A 22,616-nucleotide genomic window follows, 5' to 3' on the forward strand; every position below is an offset into this window, starting at 1 on the left:
CACACCAGTATCCACTCTGGAGTGTACCAAAGTACATGTATGTAAATGTAAGGGAGAAAGCAGATAGGCTGGGGTCCTGATTAGCAGGATGCCAGCTAGACTAGTCAAAAAACAGTGAGACATCAAGCAAAAAATTGGGGATAACCATAAGAAGCAGATCCTACTTTCCTACAGAGTTTTTTCTTACTGGAATTCTTTTATTGACCAAGAGTTGGACCCTTGTATGTGCACGGTGGGATATCTGATGGAGTGGACACCCCTGTATGCCCAGGCTAGCATCTTTCCCTATATGTGTGTGTGTAACGCATCCTAAATGTTGGTTGCGCCAGAGTATCACCAAGAAACAGTGTCAGGCTGGAGGAGGCTCTGGATACCACGTGCCTATGTCAGCTTCAAACTTGAGCTTTTCATACCTAGAATCATATACAGTAGGGATGAGTAACCATTACAGAAGAGGGGTCCATGCCAAATAATTACACTCTATGGAAGGCTTTGTCTTCCTGGCATTATTTGAATTGTAAAATGTACAAAGAGTAGATTCGGAGCCAATGTCCAGTGAGGAGCATAAATGTTTATTAATGATGCATGGCTATGCCTTTTTCTGGAAAGTATGCACAGTGTGTTAGGTGCCAGGGAAGAAATGAGGGCAGGCCCGTGCATGGCTTCTGCAGCCCGTGTCAGGCATGCTATGGTCCACAATTCCGTAGAACACAACATTCTTCAATAGCAGGGTTCTTCTTGGGGTCTTGAGTGCCTACTGTTGTCTGGTGGATTTGGGCCTCAAAATGTCAGTGAATCTTTGGTGGAGGAGCTGGTCTAGATGTTCCACCAACCCTCATCAGAGAGACTTGTGTTTCAGTTACGGTGTGGTTGTCAGTGTCTCCGGGTGCTTGTTGGGCAGACTGTTGTCTGATGGTTGTTGTTTCTCAATTGTCAGGTGGTGTCTCTAGGAGCATCATATCTTGTGGCCTTTTAACAAATTAATTGGATTGCAATCAATGTCTTATTTGTGTGCCCATCAGTGTCTCGCTGTCCTTCTTTTGACGATTGCTGTCCTAGGATGGTAGGTTTTCAGCAGAGCTTAATTTGTTAAAATATAATTGCCAGGGCCCAGGGTATTCCACTGCAGCCAGCACAATCCACAGCTCCTGCCACTGCTAGCCGAATGGCAGTGCCAGCATTACCTACTAACCACCACACTTAAACAAGTGTGATCATCTGTATTATTGCACGTCACCCCTAGCTGTGGGATGATGCAAAAGTGGAATTTTTGATATTTTTTAATACACTATTGTTAATCTTTCGTCCTGTACTAATAAAAATAGGCTAGTAGCACCACCATGTGCAGTGTTTAAAAATAACTTCTGGTGTTGGGCACGGGCAGAAATTAAGCACTTGTTTTCCAAATGGAGCAATTCTAGAGAGCGTTAGGCTGTTCAACCTTCCCACAAACCCTGTGTGTGTGTGTTTCAATTATGAGCAAGAAGGTCCTGTTCCTATGTGTGATGCTGCCCCCCCCCCCCCTCCTCGCCCCCGGGTGTGAGTCCTGGTGGTTCTGCCTCAAGCATATGGAAGTATATCACAATGATTGTTGATATGGAGCCATTTCCTTTCCTAAAAGATGTTTATTGAAATGACTATTGGTATAATGGCTGCCAAAGCCGCGTGAATAATTATGTTGGCGATGCATATTCAGACCGCTTGAAGTGGACTCATTAAATTATTACATTTAACTTCAAACAGAAGCACAGAACACAAAGAGTGCCAGCTGGGTACTGTTTTGTACCCTCAGAACAGCCTTGGCACTGCAGTAGTAACAACCTGCTTTCATTACCAAGCAATGCTCTGCCAGTTTACACTGACAAGTTGCGTTATGTTCAAACAGGGCCGTATTCACATTCACGCCTCAAGCTTTCATTGGCCCCCGTACACACTGGTGATAGAGTGGCTTGTGCAATGGAAGCTGGCCCCAGACCCAGGCAGAAGAGCCCAGTCCTAGCTAGGTCTTTGCTCGGGTCTCTCAGAAAACTCTGAGTATACCAGCAATTCCAACACCCATAGATGTGCTGCTCGCTCCAGATACAGAGTCCTGTCATGGCCGCCAGCTCCTGCTCGGTAGGGATGGCGAGAACGCCTGTGCAGTCAACGTAATTCACCAAGAGGACACTATCTCTTCTGAGAAAAAGCTACTGCCTGAGGGCACTGATACCCCAGGCTTAGTTCCAAAATGTGTTAATATACCTTTAAACCCTCTGCGTGCAATGATCACTACTCGCAAGGCAGGTACAATCTGCATCAATAGTGTATAGGGTTCGAAAAGGTATAGCAACAAAGCATCCCACAGCCTACACAACAAGATAGCAGCAGTGACATTGATTTAAACTTTATTGTTCAGTTAATTAAAACCATAACAATTTAGAAGATAAAACACATCCATTATATAAAAAAATGCTTTGTTTTGTTTTGTAAAATACGTTAAAATTAGTAATAAAACGTCTATTATAAGGCAAAAGGTAAAACTCAAAGATTTCCGATCAATATTTACATCATTGTGCAATAGTTCAAATCATTAGGATTAGATATCTTCATGTTGTTTAATGCGTTTCTCAAATGCCTGCAAGAACTTCACCTGCTTACAATGTAACCGAGGAGCAGTTGTATCTAGGCATCCAATAATGGCAGATCTACATGTTCAGCAGTGACCTCCTCCTCCAAGGACCATGAATGCACTGTGCCCTCCCTTGAAGGGATACAGTGAGAGCAGCCATTGTCCCCTAAGGAAGATGGGAAGCGAAACCTGGCCATCAAAGCTATATAACAGCCATCACACCTCCGAACAATAAGACAGCAGCAAAGAAGACAGTAGGTACAGATTAGCGTCCATAAATCTCCTCCAAAGAAGACAGCAGAAAGGAATCAGGCGCCAGCCATTCCTCCTCCAAAACAAGAGAAGGAACGATCTAGGTAGGGGAGCAGCCGCCTCTTCACAAAGAAGGTAGAAGAAAGATGATACACACCGAACTCCTTCATAATGGTCAAATACTGTTGCTGGCGACGCAGAAGCAGAAAATCATGGGCACATAGCAGAGGCAGACCCTCAGGCTTGCATCATCACTTTTTATTGTACAGTAACATATATCCCCCATTAAACAGGCACCATGATAAGTTGCAACAAATACAAGATGAGTAAAGCAACAAAAACAATCTACGAACATAACAAGGCATAGAACTACTAAAGAATGTGAAAAGTAAAAACCATGTAATAAAAGACTGACTTCTTTCTCAGAAAATCAAAAATCAAAATCTATTAGTCAATGTAAAACACATCACATTGACATAGTGCCCACTAATCTTTTCCCCCAGAGCGCGTCTAACTTTTAGCAGGACCATCAGATCAGCTTGGGTGTCAGGCTCATCAGAGAAGCGTTGATAAGAACGAAGCACCCCAGGCTGGAAGAGGGAGCATTCAAGGCCAGCCGCATTCGTGTTCTTGGCTTTTTGACCACAGCCTTCTGCCGAGCCACGCGGATTTGCCAGGAGTGAATATGTTACTGGTTTGGGTACAATGGGCAATAGCTTTACTGGGGTTAAGGTGGAATTCCATGTGATGATGGTGGCCATGATTCCCACCCTCCTGGCCAGCAGCGGAGTATGTTTAGGCTTTAACACCAATTGTCAAGCTTCTACCGCAACTGGGGTCTGCTGGCAGGTGAGCAATTGTGACCCAGAGCTCCGTTCCTACCACCCATCCCCACAGGGGTCCTGTGTCGCTCTCAGTTGGTCAAAAGTCAGCTTAGTAGCACCAAGAAGAAACACCTTGTTGTTTCAGGCTTCTCACTACTTGGTACCAGGAGGGCAGGTGTCATGCGCCAGTTGGGAGTGTGGTGAACAGTAAATTGGCAGAGGTTATGCAACCCATAGTGGAGTGAGGGAGGCATAATTATGGCAACTACACTTATGAGAAGCAGAGCGGCCATTAACCTCGTCACTGAACTCCATGCAATGCACACGTGCCGCTGTCATCTGCAGTGGGTGTGGTCTGAGCTACAGTGATTGGAGGACCAGTGTCATGTGATAGCGGTAGGTACCTCGGCATGTCTCTGCTACCTAGCGGCACAGCAGTCCTCAGCCCCTCTCCACTAAGCTCCATTATTTACCAGGAGAATAGATGTGATCTGTAGGTGAGTGAGCCCGGCATGTAGAGGACGGGGTCAGGTGCAGAAATATGAACCACACCACTAAAATGTTTATATTTGTGTTTGTTGATTAGGCAGTCTGATATGTTACATCAGTGCCTTAGATTACTTACTGGTTATGTCATTTTATGGCATGTTTTGTAGATTTTTTTTAAGTTACAGTTCATAATGTTATATTAGTTTTTGTGTAGTTTATTTCAGTCCATCACAATTTCACCTTAGATGTATAACGCATATATGTATCACATCATCCCAATTTCCAGTAATGTGTCTCACCCGGTCTTTGATCATCACTAGATCGGATCGTTTTTCTTGTCCTTGGTGTATCTGCAAAATAAAAGATTAGTAAACAAATTTAATATAACATATTAACTAACATATCAACAAACAATACTATGAAAATCTTCACATTCAAGACAATTCATTAAATAAATTAAATATATGCAAAATTACCAAGGTTTACGTAAAATATGAAATTTTTGATACAATTACTACATTTTAAAAATCACACCACATTTAGAAATACTTATCTGATGGCTGTTGCGAAGTCAGTGGGTTTTATTTATAAGTTAAGACTGTTGTCAATGACCCTGTCCCGGGTACACTGAAGGTGTCATCTCCTGGCCATGGCTCCATAAGACAGAGGAAGAAAGTGACCATATGAAAAAGAGAGGCAATGATGGTCTTGAATGAGCCTCAGAAAAGAAAAACCTTTTTAGGGAAAAAAAAGAGAACTGGAAGAAGAGACAGTTAAGTTGATGTGCGATCAACGCAGCCGAAAAACTATAGAGGAAAGGTGGAAAGTGACAGGTCAACAGCTGGCGAAGAAAGAGAAAGGTGGAAAACCCCTTACCCAGTTGGGTAGGATTGTGGGCGAGGGCTAGCTCTGCATTTTAAGACAGAAAATGGTGTGCTTGATTTGCTACTCAGGCTCGTAACTTTGTGTGCACTTGAATGCAAATTTCCAGATTTCATTGCACATCAATTTACTGTACATTTTAAATTGAAAGAAGCAAGGAAGATTTCCACGCCGAGCATGCACAACACTGTGGCCGGAAACATAGATCGCAGTTATAGAGCAATAATTTCATCTTCAGTAGTGGTTTCTTCAGTCTTGGTGTCAATAACTAGTTTATTGTAAATACAATGTCTCTTCACATTAGCCTTCACAGTAGCCGTAGCCAGCGCGTGTTTTCTGGCAATCACGACTTCATCAGGGCTCCTTATCTCAAGTTTCTGAATTACGTTCTGATTCATAGATGCTATATAACTCTTACATACAAGTGCCTACGTGTGCCGGATGAATGTATATTGACTTACAAGGAACCTCTGAAAGGGGTTCTCATTTATGAATGTTGGGTGAAAATGCATCCAGTATGTACACCGTACTACGCAATAATATTTTGGTGGTGATCCCAAGTGAGCGCTGTGGCACCCGCTCCTTGTTATTCCCGCACAGTGGAGCACTTCTCCGCAGTAAAGTCTTTATGAAAATTGAGTGCAGTTATTGAATGGCGCAGAACGCCAAGGATGCAAATAGTGTCTATTCAGAATAGCTTGCATTCCAGGTTTGCAGTAACACAGGTGTTTAGTATGGCAATAATCAGTGATTGAAGATAGTGGATTGGAAGGGCTTTAACAGCAGCAAACCGAGGGGAGCAAAGAAGAGAAGGAGCATAGAACATTGAGCTGTGAAATAGCTTGTGCATGAAAAACTACACAGGTTCATAAAGACGTGAGGGTCGGAGGAGAACAGGGTTACTTATGCTTGGTTTTTGCTAGCATTCTGTGATGGGGAAATGGCCTTTGCAACACGCAGGCGGAACCAACCTTGCCTTAGCCATGCATATGCATTACCCACGCCTATGCTTGGTTAGGGCAGTGCGCGGTCTAGATGCGCGGATGGGCAGGCACAGGAAGAGGAAGGATCGGAACAGTCAGCTCGGGGATGTGGACTGGTAAGTGGGGCTGGGGTCGAGTTTTTGGGGGCTGGGATCATTTTTAAGGTTGGAGATAGTTTTTAGGGCTCAGGGGGGCTTGGGCTGTTTTCAGAGCTCGGGATTTGGGCTTGAGGTTGTTTTTAGGGATCAGGGGGGTTTTTAAGGCTCAAGGGAGTTGGGTTGTTTTTAGGGCTCAGGAGGGGGTCAGGGTTGTTTTTAGGGCTTGGGGTCAGGGTTGTTTTTAGGTCGGGGGGGGGGGTTGGGGTTGTTTTTAAAGCTCAGGATTGTTTTTAGGGCTCACAGAGGGGAGGGCGGTTGGTTTTAGGGCTCAGGGCAGAGGGGCTGGGGTGGGATATTCACCACACAATTCTCTTTACAAGTCATGCCTTTACCACAAAAATGTGTGGTAAAAGCAAGCATCGTAAAGCAATGCATGTATAAGATGCATTTGTTGTTCACGCAGCATCGTAGAGGCAAGCCAGGTTTAGTCATGCATACCTTTGTCATAGAGCATTAGAAAACTATGTGAAAGGGGAAGGGCAAAATGTAAGTCATTTAAAGGCGTGTGTTCGAGAGTCAGAGCTAATGTCCTAGTTATATGGTTGGGGTACAGAGGGCTCCAATTCACAACTCTCTTCTAACAAGGGATGACCCCCGGCCTGGCACATCCAGTAGTTCTTCGCTTCACTGCCTGGGCGCTACACATCTATATTCTGAGGAGTATAGCCTCTGCATAACAAAAGTCTCGACGTTCTCTCTATTCCTGGATATGACATCACAACCTTCTAGAACAGATGATTTGATAGCAAAAATAATTAACAAGGCCTGTCCAGAGCAATGAAAGCTTACTAAAATAGTGTTTTTCAACTGCATTGGGACTATCTTAAAAAAGCAGCACCATCTATTTTTGCGGAGGAGTCCCATCAGGTAGAAAAAATTAATTTAATTTACATATATATCTAAGAAAGAGTTAATTGCAATATATTATTAAACAAAAGGCTTTTTAAGTACATTGAGGCTTACACACATTTGAGATCGCAGATTTTCCTGCAGGCCATAGAGTCAGAGCTGATAATGTCCTCCACTGGTCTATGCAACAATCCAGAAGACAATTTAAGATTTCACGACTATTGCAGTGTCCATGGGTGGCTATGGCGTGTGCACTGTACATCAGGCACCAATGCGGTGCTCCCTGTAGATACCGCAGGACATATCCACTACAGCAATTTGCTGGTAATACCAACGCTCTCCTCACATTTCTAGATCCCACGCCCTCCTTCCCTCCCCAGATCAAGCCCACCCTTCCTGCAGATGTAAGCAGTGTATCGGGAACTCTTTCATAGTCTAGATTCAGTGAGAAGGTTCCTTCAGCTGCACCAAGATGGTGAACTGCACAGTAATTACTCAATGCCTTATACAACAGGGAAATACCTAATAGCTTCACATTGAGGACATTCATAAATCAATCAGTTAGGAGCAGGGGTGTATCGGTTTAATTAGGACAGGAGGGACTCTGAGGCGGCGGGGGAGGTGGGAAGGGCCCGCAGACATGAGGCGGGGACTGGGGTTGTTGTAGGAAGGAGGCTCGGCTTTGAAAAGCACTGTCTTCACAACATGGCGGAAGGAAACGTGGTCAAGGCAGTGAGGGTTGCAGCAAGACACTGAAATATGTGGTTGTACACAGCGAGTTATTTTCGTGTCTAATCTACATCCAGAACCATATACCGAAGCACTTTACAAAAGAAAACATCAGAAGGCGCAGAACACCTGAGGAAGCACGCGCAGTGCATACAGATTAACCCGTCCACTCTCTCTCCCCCCATGGCAGCCAGGAAACGCCATTGGGTTAATTACAAACGGTTGTGGCAGCAGCAAAATAAATAGTAACATGCAGTGAAATGCGCTGCAGCAATGCTGTTTAATTAAAACAACCTACACGGCTATTAAACATATGATATTCCAATTCAGGAGCCCGCATTGAACTCACTTACAGCGCGTTTTGTGGTTGACCTACATGAGAGGCGCGGAGTCCATGCATCTAAATACCACAAAACACCATTTGTTTCTCATTCAAACTTAGAAAAGTACAGGCCTAGGAGATCAAAGGAAGTTTTCCCTGTCTTTTCAAAGGTATTCTTCTCAGAATAGCGGTTTGTTGCGCGTCATTCTTCATTTTGTAGTTTGAACCTTGCCTGTTACAAAGAGATGCCAATTGTAATGGCAGTTGAGTACATTCTATTGTGAGTATGTTTAGGTCCTTTCTTCCAGCATAAGCAGGTTAAATTGAGGAGGCATTGGTAGGCACACCTACTACTCACAAGCACCAGGATTACTCACAAGCAAGCAAACGTAAGCACCAGTTTCACAAGTAGACCCATGCTTAGCCCTCTCCATCATCTCAGAAGGCAGCTACCTTGAGGTTCCAGCTGGAAGGCAAGATTGTGTGAATGATGGTCTCAGGAGAGAGCTTCAAAGCATGGCACAAATACAGACACACAGGCCAAGGTAACATGTTACACTTTTCAAATCATGTGAATCCAGCCACATTGAATGATAAAACCTCTGCGCTCTCTTAATGTAACAGCTTCAAAAACAATGTGCTGTGTAAGTTTGGAGTTATTTTCAGTGCTAGAAAGAAGGTGGCACAAAGTGAGGGGCAAGCTGAACCTGGCACCAGTATTTCCAAAGGTTCTGACCCATCCTTGGATTGACAATCTGGGGATCCTTCCACGAAGCAGCAGACCTCTATGTAGTATTTGGTTGGGGCCAGTGGGGGCCATGAGAGTCGAACCACCTGCGACTGTCTACCATATGGGTGTTTTTTATGGGACAGGAGTCTTTACGTCTTGCACAGGTCTTCATAAAAGATCGGGCTCTGCATTTGTAGTTCTGATTCTTGATTTCTGGGTGTTGGTGGTACGTGCGTAGAGTGCAAGTGTGTGCATTGGTGTATTGCTCTCTTTTTTTTGTTTCTGTTGGGAGTTGTGTTTTTCTGTGCGTGATTATGTTTCTTTCGCTTTTTTTCTCTATATAGTAATTTCCTGTTGCAAATGTGCTCTCTGCCCGTCTACGTCTAGTGTCTCTTGCTGCAACATAGTGTTGGAATAAATGCTTGAATTAATCACAGCCACGGGCGATCACTCATGGTTTTGTACAACCATCATTTGTTGCTGTATTGACTTTTGTGTGTGTAGTGATGTGTTGTTTCTGCATGTGTTGTCCTTGTCTATCAACTTATCTTATGTAAGAGAGATTTATCTAGCTAACATTCTGTAATTTGGAACACCATGCAGTGCTCATCTCTTCATTTATCATTATGCACTTATGCACCCACTGAGCAAAGGGTGGGTAAGCATATGCACTTATGCATGCCTATGTTAAAATATACACGAATACGTCAAGCCTACTATTGACGTATCCCAGTGTCATGTCTTACAACATGTACATACAAACAGATTCCATTTTATAACACAAACAGTAGATGGAAGAAATCCTTCAATATTCAATTATCAATAATCACTGCAGAAAATGGACCAGTGACTGCACATGGACATATGGACTAGCGCTGACATGTATTATACAACACCGATCACCATCGGCATCAGAGGTCAATATCTATGCACGCACCCTTTGCTGTGGATCTGGGAGCGCCATCAATCAAACTTACAATTTGCTAGTCTGCTGTTCTGCTTTTTTTTTGTTTGAATGCGAGTGTTACAAGCGATTGACTTTGTTACCTTTGAATTAATTTTGTCTGAGTTATATTTAAACTTGAGTAAGTCTGATCTAGGAAGATATGTGCTATGTCTTCTATATATGGATGGGCGTGGTGAAGGAATTTGTGTGTCCGTCTAAGCGAAGGGACTGGTCACAGCCACAACTACAATCGACTCCATCTGTTCCTCGCGATTTCCCCTCACAGACCGTCTGCATGCATGTTTTGGCTGTACTGAACCAAGCTATTAATAAGTTATCAACCTGAAGCAGGCTCTAAAGCTTCTGCTCCGTAGAGCCAGATATGGTGGAGGGAGTGGTCCAGACGTCCCTGCAGTCGTGGCAGTCTGTCTGTAAGGTGACAAGAGAAATCTTTCCCATACTGTGGTTGGGCTTCAAAGAAAACTGAAGAATTCATCCATGGACCCTTTGCAATGGATGAATGAATGAGCTATTTGTGTAGCATGCAGCTGGCAGACGTCACGCGCTACATGCATGAACCTGGATCACTCTGCTCTTGTGGTATTTCCCCAATTCCCATTCAATAAAACCAACAATGGAGAAAAGAGTTATTGTTGTATTGTGTGTGCGATGGTCCTTCCACGGATATTAAGATGGGCAGGTTGTAGTTCCTGCATTTAAAAGTAGGAAGTACACCACATTTTATTCGAGTACAAACATATTTTCATTTTCTAATGCTATTGGTTTTGTTTAAATGAATACTTACAGAGGACAGTGTGTAGGAGCCCATATTCAGATCACAGCCCTGAAGGAGGAAAGAGCCCTCTCCCTCACCCCTGTAGTGTACACTGTAGATACCGCTTTGACCTCAACACTCACTAAAACAGCACGGACGGAAGGGGAGTGAGGATCTTTGGTGAGAGCCTCCTCATTTTGGGAGTAGAACAGACGGTGTCTCTCATACGGCAGACATCCATACGGATGACTAGTCTGTGTGGAATTGTTTAAAAGATATTGCCTGCGGATGTAACTGTACAGTCAGCAGTGGTGCAAGCCCAAGCTTGGTATTCTTTATGAAGATGCAATACCATCCTTGAGGGCTCCATCTTTTAACTTCACTCTTATGTTTCCCAAACACAACACTTATGATGTTACGTACTTCAAAGAGAGCGGCTCTCACAAACCAATAGAGGACGCCATCTCACAGCCAGGCAGAAACATGGACTACTAATCAGAGTTCCATGCAGGAAGTGAGCAAAAAGGAAATGAGGGGTAAAATAAGAGCGGCCCGGCGCAATTACCTCTAAAGGGAGTAATCAAACCTTATGTTGTAGGTAAAATGGTCTAGTGTTTTGCATTCACCATCATTGGGGACCAGTCTTCTTGCATGCAAAATTGTAGGGCTTCCAGTAAGAGTGGTGTAATATGTGATCTCCTTCGGCCATGCAAAGTCATTGTTTAGGATTTCAGAGGGATGAACTTCTATTACGAAGGACAAGTGAGTCAATATGAACCTATCAGTGAAGTTGCTACTACAGTCCATATTCTTTTATATTTTGTTGCTCTCATGCAGAGACCCTGATGACAACAAGGGGCTAATTCAGTTTCAGGTGCACAATGACATATGCCCCAAAATGGGTTTCCACACTGGGTGGTATTTGCCCATGTGGTAACTGCATGTGTGCAATAAGTGACCGAGAGACAAATAGAAATCCCTGCAGGGAATGCATTAGACCCATCGTCCCAGTCCCATACATTAGCCAACAACTGATTGCTTGTAGTTCTCTCCCTATTTTCATATTTCCAATGTGAAACTAGCATTCCAAAAGCCAATAAGTCCGACATTCTCCAGATATTTGACTTGGTCAGTGCTTCTTTAGTCCTGGTCTTTGGAAAACTATCTTGTTGGGGAAGCTGCTGGGACCTCATCAATGAGATCCCCAAAAACATTGACAAAACCAAACATATATTTTGTTTTTAAAAAAATCACACATTGTGCCTGGCACGTAAGGGAACTACTTTGTGTGTGGATGTGCTCAGCGGCGGTTCCTCCATTAGGGCGGGAGTGCGCCCTTCCTACCCATCTGCCCCCACTGCAAACCCAGCAAACTTGAAAAATTGTAATAAAAGGATTATATTACCATTTTATTTTTTACTGCTCCCAAGCCATGTGTGAGGGAGAGGTCATTACTGCTGATTGGCAGCAGGGGAGGAGTGGTGCCCACTCCAGTTTATAGTGTGCATGTCGGTTTAGCTACTTGTCTTGTGAAGGCCAGCCCAACATGTGCACTTTTAACCTTCCCAACCCGAGCATTATTAGACAGACGGGTGGGGATGAGGCACAGTTCCCCCAGTCTTTGATTGACAGCCTAACTAGCCCGCTCCAACCAATTCTGATGCTCCGATCATGCTGGTTAATATTACCTTATGGATTGGTTAGGCGATATGGCTCTGGGACCCAAGGACTGGAGAAGAACACAGAGGACGAGCAGCCAGTGGGTAAGTAAACATTTTATTTTTTACCTTTAATACCTTTTTTAATTTGTCTCACGAACAGGCACTGTGAGAATCTCACACTGCCTTCAGCCTCAACTCTGGAGCTCTCAGTCATGGTCCATTATAAACACTGTTTATAGCGAGCCACGTTTAATATAAATACTGTTTATAATGAGCCAGGAATTACAGCTTTGACGTTGACACTAAAGATATTGCTGGTTTCTCATAGTGACTGTCAGTGGGTCAAAATATTTACTTGCCTTGCCTCACCACTTTCAAATGTCAGCAGCCAACACTGGATGTGCTATTTGTTTGTGAAAGGGCAGAATGCTGGCACTTACAGAGAAGTCAGCCAACAGCTGAAGTATTCTGACCCACTGCTCCATGCTGTATGTTGTAGTGGGAGGAAGAAAAATGCAAAAGATGGAATTAAAGACCAATAGATTAAGAGGTCTGCCTGAAAGTCCCTAAAACTAAGCATATTGGGCCTACATTTTTTTGCAAACTTAAAAGGTCTTCATTGACTGTGGAATATAATAATGTAAACTAAATAAATAAATGCATAAATAGATAGAAATAAGCCTGTTGTTATGTACCCTTCCCCAATTATAATACATCACAAAGCACCCTCTCTCTTCTAGATTCCATCACTCAAGCAATGAATCGACTCCTCTCGCCCAAGTTATAACAATTCATGGGGGAGCTATTTTTCGGGCGGCACACCTCCGAGCTCCGCACTTGATCTGACCTCGTCACGTGCGTGGCGCCATTAGGCAAAGAATGGTTCCTGTGTAATGTGACAAACATCCCGCGCAGCAGTAGCCTCCTGCGCGCGCGCAGCAAGCGCTTCCACTGACTTTAATTAGCAATGTATTTCCTGATCGTTTTGTCGAGAGGCACTAATTAGAGCCCTTCCAATTATTCATCTGGAGTGAGCATTCTAACATTTCTGCAAGAATTTCATTTTCATACACAATCAGTCATTTCCTGCTTCCCATTCATTCCAAACTGTCGAGGTCAAACTATTAGTCCTTGCCCAGATGCGAATATCACATTGCGCCTACATTATTTTATTTCTTCTGAGAGAAATAGTTTGTTGGTTCCCTGCAGAATTTGGATGTTTGGAAAGTTTCCCGCATATGGTGGCCGTTTTTTAATGAATGGGAAGTTGTCTACATCTCTGCTCCTATGCAAAAAAGTGAAAGTGTGCAGACACATCAGAAGCGTGACTGCAGAGGTCACCCTGGCAAGGGGCGGCGGCCATGTTAGCAAGGGCTGATGAACAGATATTTTCTAATAGAAGCTAATGTAAGTTGAAAGGTGGGCTGAGCAGTGGGCATCTGCATGAAGAGCTTTGCTATGGGCTACCAAGTCAGTCACAGAGTAGTCACCCAGAGGGGACTGGTACTTTTATGCCACTCACAGGTGCGCTTTCAGGGACCAGCGACAGAGCAGAGTGTCTGGGATCTTGGCATAAGTAGGGTAGCCAGTGTGTAATGGGCCCTAGTGAAAGGATGAACATAGGCACCCTAGAATGATGCTGTTTGAATTCTAAAATAAAGCACTAATCATGGTTCAGGGGGCCCCTAGGGGCTTCAGGACCCTGTGTCACTGCACCTACTGTACCAATGGAAGCTATAGAAGTGACACCCCTGCATGGCACATGGAGGCTAGGCTGTACCTGTGAGAGTGTATGCAAGATACATTGAGACCTCGACATTAGGCGGGGCTGAGGAGGCAGGTGTGTGAGAGGGCTGAGGCTCTAAATATTTCAATAACTTTGCTGTTAAACTTTCAGAATATTGGAAATAAATACAGCAAGTGCTGTCAAGTGGTCTTTGTTCCGTTATTTTTGGGGACTATATTCAAAAGCATTAATCTATATTTTCACGGTTGGTTGCGCAGATGAACTCATTTGGTACGCGAAATGTGAAACTATTTCTGAGCGTTTTCATGTATATTTTGCTGGCTTAAGTTCTTTATCTAACCGGACAGCATGGTGGAAAACACTCTTCCCGCCTAAACAGGCTTGAACTGCCAAGCCATGTCTTCCCTGGACAAGCATCCTGGGACCGGTTTCGGATTCATAATCCTCATCCTCATCCTCATAATCCTCATCAGCCAGGCTATCTTGAATCCAGAGGTAGAGTGAGCAAGGAACCCACGTCTGGGCATACCATGCCAACTTAGGGCGAACAAAGCAATACCAAAGGGGATGATGGACGGAGCGCTTGAGCAAATCAAACACTCTCCCCCAGTCAACTGATCTGGGTTTAATCCCTCACCATTCTTTAGCTCACTCCACCACCCCAGTTCAGACATGGCCATATCCAAATCAGTCTGACCCTGTGCCTCTTGGGAACAGTCCTGCCCGAACTGCCAAGCCATGTCTTCCCTGGACCGGAAACAAGCATCCCGGGACCGGTTTCAGATTCATAATCCTCATCAGCCAGGCTATCTTGAATCCAGTGGTAGAGTGAGCAAGGGACCAACGTCTGAGCATACCCTGCCAACTTAGGGTGAACAAAGCGATACCAAAGATCTGTTACTGGGGGTGAATGTTTAGCCATTGTGCAACATTCCGTCCATCACCTTGTGTGTTTTGCTGTTTGCCCTATGTGGGAAGGGTATGCCCAGACGTGGATCCCGTGCTCACTACACCACTGGAGTCAAGCTATCCTGGCTGATGACGGCTGATAGCCAGAAACCTGTCCGAGGATGCTTGATTCCGGTCCAGGGAAGACATGGCTTGGCAGTTCGGGCTAGACTGTTCCCATGAGGCAAAGGGTCAAGACTGATTTGCATATGGCCATGTCTGAACTGGGGTGGCGTGGTGAGCAAAATAACGATGGATTAAACCCAGATCTGTGACTGGGGTGAATGTTTTGCCATTGTGTAACATTCCGTCCATCCCCTTGTGTGTTTTACGGGACCTAGAGTAAAGAGGTACAGAGTAAAGTGAGGTGGCGTAGAGTGGAGTGGCATGGAGTTATGCAAACTGGAGTGGTGCAGTGTAGAGTGGAGTCGCGTACAATGGAGTCGAGTATGCATGGTGTAAAAGCACACTGCCATTACAGATAACACGTTTTTTAATTGAAATGATCATTACATTTGCACCAAGATACAGTTTTACTAATACAACTTTACAGCGCACAAACTATCATGTGTGCAGATGGCATCACGTAGAGTTTTGATCATATTAAAGTATTTGTTTCTAGCACACTTCAGAATTAACAACAAATGTGCATCATTTGTTCTTTCGTAATTCTGATATATATTTAAATATGGGCACAGTTTATTTAACCCTTTCGATGCTGATGACGAGCTCAGCTCGTCATCACCCACGGGTGTCGTGTGCTGATGACGAGCTGAGCTCGTCATAGTGCCACTAAAATGGCATTTTCCAGCACAGGGGGGGGGAAACGCCCAGCAGCCATGTGGTTAAATGTTGTGTGCTAGAAAAAAAGAAAAATCTTTCCTACCCCCAGTATCCAGCAAAATTGTCATATAAATCCTTTCACTTTGCAGTCTGAGAAAGAAAGAAAGAAAATTAAATACTGAGCTCCCTTGGCAGACAGAGCCTGAAATTTGACTTCTAGCTTTGAATGCACAGCAAATGTGACAAGATAAGAACAAGATGTATAGGCCCATCTACAAAATAAAGAGCACTGGTGGAAGAATCTGGTGGAAGAATACAAGGAGAGGTAGTGTGAGAATTCTTTACTCTTTAAGAGGAACAAACTCATGCTGGACAGCCTAAAACAAATTAAGGTAGCAAATTGAAAGCCAGAAAATGTGTGTTTCAAACCACAAAGCCAATGGTAAGCAACAGGTGAAATGCATTCCCAGTGAAGCTTTCTGAATATACCCAAGACGTCTTTAGCAAACCAGACAGCTGCGCTCTCTGGTAGACTTTGACCTAACAAACCAGTGGGGGGGGGAGGGGGGGGGGTACTACTATTCAGAAAGGTCAGGAGACTGACACTTCACACGTGGACTAGCGTGGGGCCAGCATATTACAGGTGCACTATCAGTCAAAACCAGTCCTTAACTTCATGAAAGCAAAATAGGGCCTTACAGGAACCCAAGTTAGCCCCCTAGCCACCCCTCACAGGACTGGTGATAGGGGAATATAAATTGGAATTCCGATGCATCAACTCCTCAAACAGATGTCCTTCAGTTTCTTTCACTTTCTTTCACTTCCTGACTCTGGTGGGATAGACCCAGCTCCTGTGCGCGCGCTGCATCAAGCACCGGCACTCTGCGGCTTGCCTACCTGCCAGAGGGACAGCCCTTCTTACTTTAGCACTGCAGGGCATACATTTTTTATGATCGAGAGGCCAGCAATGACTCAGAGAAATACTGGGTCTGTAAACAAGCCTGTCTGCTGTTTTTATCCCGACGGGCTTCCCTCACAAGGTAAGAGGAAACCCCATTATCTGCTGCACCATCCGCCGCTGAGTCATGGCCACTGGCACGAGCTCCGTGTCATGAAAGTGCAGGGTCACGCTCACAGCGCGGGGCGTCTTAAGGACAGGTGTCGCACATCAGAGGAGAGTTTTCCCGGCGAACAGATACCGAGGCACGTGACTGCTCGTCACCTAGACTGACGCACTCTTCTCGTGAGCTCCAAAGTGAAATATGGTTTAATTTAGGGTTTTTATTTATCATCTAGTCCTAAATCTAGGCTAAAACAATTTTCCTGCTCACCATTCGACTGGCATTTTTTAAAACTCTGTTGTTGCTACATGATTCTGCTGTGTCATACCGGACCCTGAACAGCATCACTATAAAAGTTCGTCATTTAGTTATAATATGTTTTGACACATTTTGCACTATAGTCAACATAGTGCATAGCCGTCCGAAATAAATGCTATCTGAGGTAACATTTTGTAAATAATGTGGTGTAATTTTTTTCCTAAGTCTACTGTTAACCGACATAAATATAAAAAAATGAATAAAATAAAAACGGATCAACTTGGCCCTTGAAACAAAAAACATGTTAGGGTCCCAAAATGTAAGGGTAACCACACTTGAAAACACCACATTAAAAAGTGATATCATTTAGCTGCACAACTACAAGGTAGAAATAGCAGTGGGAAAGCAGAGGAATTATTCAAACTAAGAGGTACAAAATACATGCACTGACACTAGACCGCGTCCACTAGTGGAGGACAAGTAGGGTAGGGAGGGAGTCTTAAATCTGTGCCAGTAGCTGCAGGGAGAACTATTGGTGGTCTATGGCCGGCTTCTCGCTAGCTCTAGTATGATCTTGTAAGCATGGCTTTTAGCAGCTTAGGTCACAGAAACATAATAGTAGGTAGAGCGTGGAGAAGTGTGGCTCAGGGGTTAGAGGCGGCAGACCCGGAAGCTGAGATCGGCCCTGGACCAGGGTTCAATTCCCCGCCTCGGCGGGTCTTGGGCTCAAAAAATTCCACGGACTCGATAATTCTCGCTCCGGTGCCTTCTCGACTCACGGGTTCACACTCTGCGACTCTGGGCAATAGCTTGCTTAATCTCCACAACGGCCCCTCGCGGCGGGATGCCTGGCTTTCACCTTGTGGATATCCTACTGGGGTTATCTCACAGGGGAATACCAGGACGGGTTCCCTAAGCAAGCGCCGGGAAACCCTTTGTGGGTAGCTGTGCGCTATATAAGCTCAAATACATTTACACATTTACATAGAGCAAGGGGCATCTGGAAGACATTCCTTCCTTACAAATCACATTTTTCAAATTCAAACTTCAATCTAAATTCAAATTATTTTTTCATTTTCAAACTCTAATGTATACATATCACTTCTAAACTACTCATTGAACAAACTCTTTACTAGTCATACACAACCAACCAATCACCTATAAACAATAAAAGCAATTATTTGACTGCATGTCAAGTCCACTAGAAAAGATGCCCAGACAGACCATGCACTACGGTGCCATATAATAGTTGTGAGCGCCATACAATTGCCAATACAATAGTAATAAGAACCCAAGAATTCCAATGACCATACCACTGTGTATGAAGAATCAAGGTAATCCCACACACATTTTCGATCAAAGAAGTGTCAGCAACCGTATCTGAATTTTTAAGATTTTTACTCATGTTATCAAGGAATGAGAATGTTCCATGTGCCTCACAGACCAGGGTGGCATGGAGCTTCTCATGGCATTTCAGACTGGCAGCTTGTTTCTAGCGCCTTGAGTAGTTTAAAAAACATGGAATTAAATTGGCCGAGTTCTGTACTATGTATCCTCCAGCAATTCCTAAACTTGCCTTCAATGTGTCGCCAGCCTTTTAAGTGCCTAGACATCCGAGCCTCATTGAATCAGCAGTGCCACCACCAGCAGGCAACACTGACACAAACGCACTCCACATCCCAAAAAAGAAATCCATGGACACAACAGACATGCTGGCACAGGCTAGGGAGAACTGGCAATCACCCATCAAAGCATCAAACCATCCTCCATGGATGCTTTGATGGGTCTAAGCCAAAAGTTAGCAGTGAGGTCTATATTGCGCTCCTGCATAAAACAATGGGAGCAAGTTATACACAGTACACTAGCAGAAAAAAAACACGCAAAACCGTACAGCATAAAACTAAGAATACAAACACACAGATAGGGGTTTGAGGCTGAGGGTCATGATTTCTCACCCCCATAACGAACAATCCTCATTTGAGCCAATCCATCACCATGCTCAGAAACTGTAAAGAGGAGGCCACTGAAAAGAGCAGCCTCTGCATTGTATGAAAACAGCAGTACCCAGCAGACACTTTTTTAACTCCTGGGCGTGGTTCACCGAGTTTTGCTAGGCGGAACTCCGCAAAGCTACAAAAAACTCTGCAAAGTTCCACAAGTGGTGGAGTGCAGTGCGAACTGCAGTTTGTGCTGGTATTCCTGCTGCATGGGTAGAAATTCTACACAAGAGGCAGCTCGCGCTCACAAACTTACCGTTCGCGATCGTGAGAGGAGAAAAAACTCCACTGCACATCGCGAAGCGGTGTGCACTCCGCGAGCTCCGCAGAGTGCAGAAAACTCTGCAAACTCTGCGAACGGAGCAAAGTTCACCGCCCAGGCCTATTCTTGAATTTGGCACTTCGCTATCCCACTGACTCCCACTGTGCTGTCCAAGGTATTACTAATAGTAGAAAGAATTATCGAGAACAATGAACAGGACCATTAGCACCCGGCATGTAGAAAATACATAAGTTAATAAAAAGAAATACAACTTAAAGGCTTACTATATACATTCCCTCTTTCACAAGTTTTTTCAACGTAAGCACTAGGATGAGGCTGTGCAGAGTTTTTGCTATGCTTAGCGGGCAGAAGATAGAAACATTTTGGTTATGTTAATTAACCAGTTCTTTTGACTACCCTTGTGAAAAAAAGGCCTTTTGTTTTCCTGTTTCAAGGCATTCTGGGGCAAGAAATGACCAGGAGAAAGCTGCACCCTTGCACTGGTACTTTGCGGGTATGGTAAGCAGGCAGTGTCAAAAGGTGGTTAAGCAGGACTTAGGGGTGTTAACGAGAGTACTGGCCTCATGGAAAGGCGAGAGGGTGTAGCAGGGTGGGTTGAGCAGGTCAGGCAGTAATTTGGCTGGTCTGGATTTAGACAGCTCGTGCAGAGGCTCGAATCTCTAGGGTAGCCCAAGGGCTTAACAACAGAAGTTAGTTTGGCCTGGTGACTAGATGAAACAAGTTGCCCTCTCTTCTCTATGAAAAGTGACACACTTTTCATTGCTGTCCTTGGTTAAAAAAAAGGCTGCATTCGCGGGCGTAAGGCAACAAATCTTTGCATACACTAAGAAGTAGTGAGAGATGTAACTAATGAAAAAAATATTGCATAGTTGTAAGATTTTCAGAAACAGCATTCTAGCCTAAATTATGAAAATCAGCAGTGATTTCTGAACCTTGCAAAACACTTAAAGTTGAACGACTGAAATAAAAAAAATCAGATGTGAGTCACAAAAACCAACACAGAAGTGAGAGCCGGGCAAACCAACACGGAGATGTGAACAATAAAAAACGAACATTGAGATGATAACCAAGCACACCAACAATAAGATACTAATCATAAATAAGAAGACTAAGCGGAAAGCCGTAAAAAACAACCCTGAGATGAAAACCATCATTTAGATGTGAACCATAAATACTAATATTGAGAGCAAAAATAATCACGAAGGTGAGAAACATGCAATCCAGTACCAAAGCGTGAACCATCATGAAAAACAACACTGAGTTGAGAACCATGCAAATAAACCATCATGGCTATGCAAGCCAACAATGAGATGTGAATCATGAGAACTAAGCTGAGATGAAACAAAGCAAAAGACAACACTGAGGTGTGAACCACAAAAAACGAACATTGAGATGATAACCATGCAAACCAACACTGAGATGTCAATCATAAATCACTGATGTGGAAGTGATGAAAACCAGTAACGAGGGAAGAACCATCAATGACATGTGAACCATAAATACTAATATGGAGGTTAAAAATCATCATAAAAATGAGAAACAAGCAACCCAGCACGTATGTGTGCATCATGGAAACCATCAGAGTTAAAAACCATAAATACTAATATCATGGTTAAAAATCAACACTTATGTGAGAAAGTTGCAACTCAGCTTAAAGGTGCGAGCCATGAAAAACAACTCTGAGTTGAGAGCTATACAATTCTGAGGTGATAACTACGCACACCAGAACAGAGATGTCAATCAAGAAAACAAAGCTGAGCTGTAACCAAGTAAAACCAACACTGAAATGCACTGTTGCCAACAGTGAGATGTAAGACTAAACAACATACCTGAGATACCAACAGTGGCAAGAACCACTAGAATGTCAACAAAGCCACCACTGGTGGAACCACGGCCACTAACACTAAAGGGTGAAACATGGAAACCGACACGAACATGTGAGTGGACTGCAGACATTTAACTTGTGTGCAAAATAAATAAAAAGCCGCCCCCTCAAACAAAAACCGGTTCAAAAGGAGTACCTGCAAAGGTTGGTCAGTCGGTTCATCGACTGGGTGTGGACAGGAGGTTTGCAAATTTCCTGGCGTTAAACGTTTGTGTCCTAGATAGGCACACTACCACCTATGATAGCTTTCGGGCAGACTAAGCCCAACCTTTGACTCCTGTGAAAACAATAAGGAGGACCCCACTCTACATAGTAGAGGACGGTGGGGAAAATGTCATTAAAGAAAGAACAGACGTCCAGGTTCGTGGGACAAGATGTTGTCTCTTGGTATGGAACCAGTGGGTATCACTTTGTTATGGGCTGTTAGTTCAAGTATCTATAGTCAAAACCGTACATTATTTATTTATGGATAAATGTTTTTAATATGTTTTTTACATTGTGCAATGTGTAATAAAATTTAATACTGTGACCAAACGGTTGAGTTGATATATGTTTTTAATCTAAGAGTTTCCCATATATGTGAGCATTTATTAAGTGAATGTACGGTTTTGACTATAGATACTTGAACTAACAGCCCATAACATTGTCAATGCCCTATGACCTGTCTTTTGAAACCCACATACGTGCAATTTTTCCAAAGTTATTTTAAATACTAAATATGTCTATACAGCAGAATTTTTGTCAGTACTGATTGAAAATGTTAAAATAGGTGTGTACTCGCTTTGCCTTCCTCAGGGGAACAAACACCCCCGTTCATAGAAAGTGATACCCACTGGTTCCATACCAAGAGACAACATCTTGTCCCACGAACCTGGACGTCTGTTCTTTCTTTAACAACCTTTGACTCCACCATCCAGTGTTACCTATAACGGCTGTATTGGTGACAGTGGCATAACAATAGCCCCGCATCCCCTGCAGTATGGCGGGTCGCTAGCCTGAGAGCTCTAGACTGGCAAAGAGGATGGGAGGGGGGCCCCCTCCATGTAGTTTGCAGGGGGCCCCCCTCAAGTTTCGTTACACCGCTGCACTGTCCATGTCCTTCCACCTTCCTATGATATTACAAAATGTGCACTTTTTTGATAATAGTGATTTGTTGTTTACAGCACCATGAAGCTGCAAGACTCAGAATATAAATTCTATTTCACAAAAGATGGAAAATTATATATGACAAAATAAGATATTATCCCTATTTTAAACTGCCGTTTCTAATTCGATTTCCCATTTTGCATATGAATCACCGAGTACAGAAGTTCCACATTTAATCATTTTCCCACCGAATTGTCTAATCATATGTTTATCCATCTGCTTTTTGAGTAGCTGTATGTGAAACGATTATGTTTAGTTACAGCCCGCACGCTATTGACATTCTTAAAAAATAACCATAAA

The 22,616-nt window shown here is 43.7% G+C and overlaps 1 protein-coding gene across 2 annotated transcripts in view; it reads right to left on the minus strand.

Moving 5' to 3' along the window:
* Positions 1-22,616, minus strand: part of GFRA1 (GDNF family receptor alpha 1) — a 414,744-nt gene that overhangs the window by 297,200 nt on the left and 94,928 nt on the right. Inside the window, exon 4 of one of the 2 annotated variants that reach the window (XM_086922901.1) lies at positions 4,473-4,523. The exons of the other annotated variant lie outside the window; for it this stretch is intronic. Within the exon in view, the coding sequence (XP_086779027.1) occupies positions 4,473-4,523 (51 nt within the window). The remainder of the gene's footprint in view (positions 1-4,472; positions 4,524-22,616) is intronic. 2 annotated transcript variants of the gene reach the window in all.

This window comes from Lissotriton vulgaris, chromosome 5, assembly GCF_964263255.1.
Source record: "Lissotriton vulgaris chromosome 5, aLisVul1.2, whole genome shotgun sequence".
NCBI classification, from domain to species: domain Eukaryota; kingdom Metazoa; phylum Chordata; class Amphibia; order Caudata; family Salamandridae; genus Lissotriton; species Lissotriton vulgaris.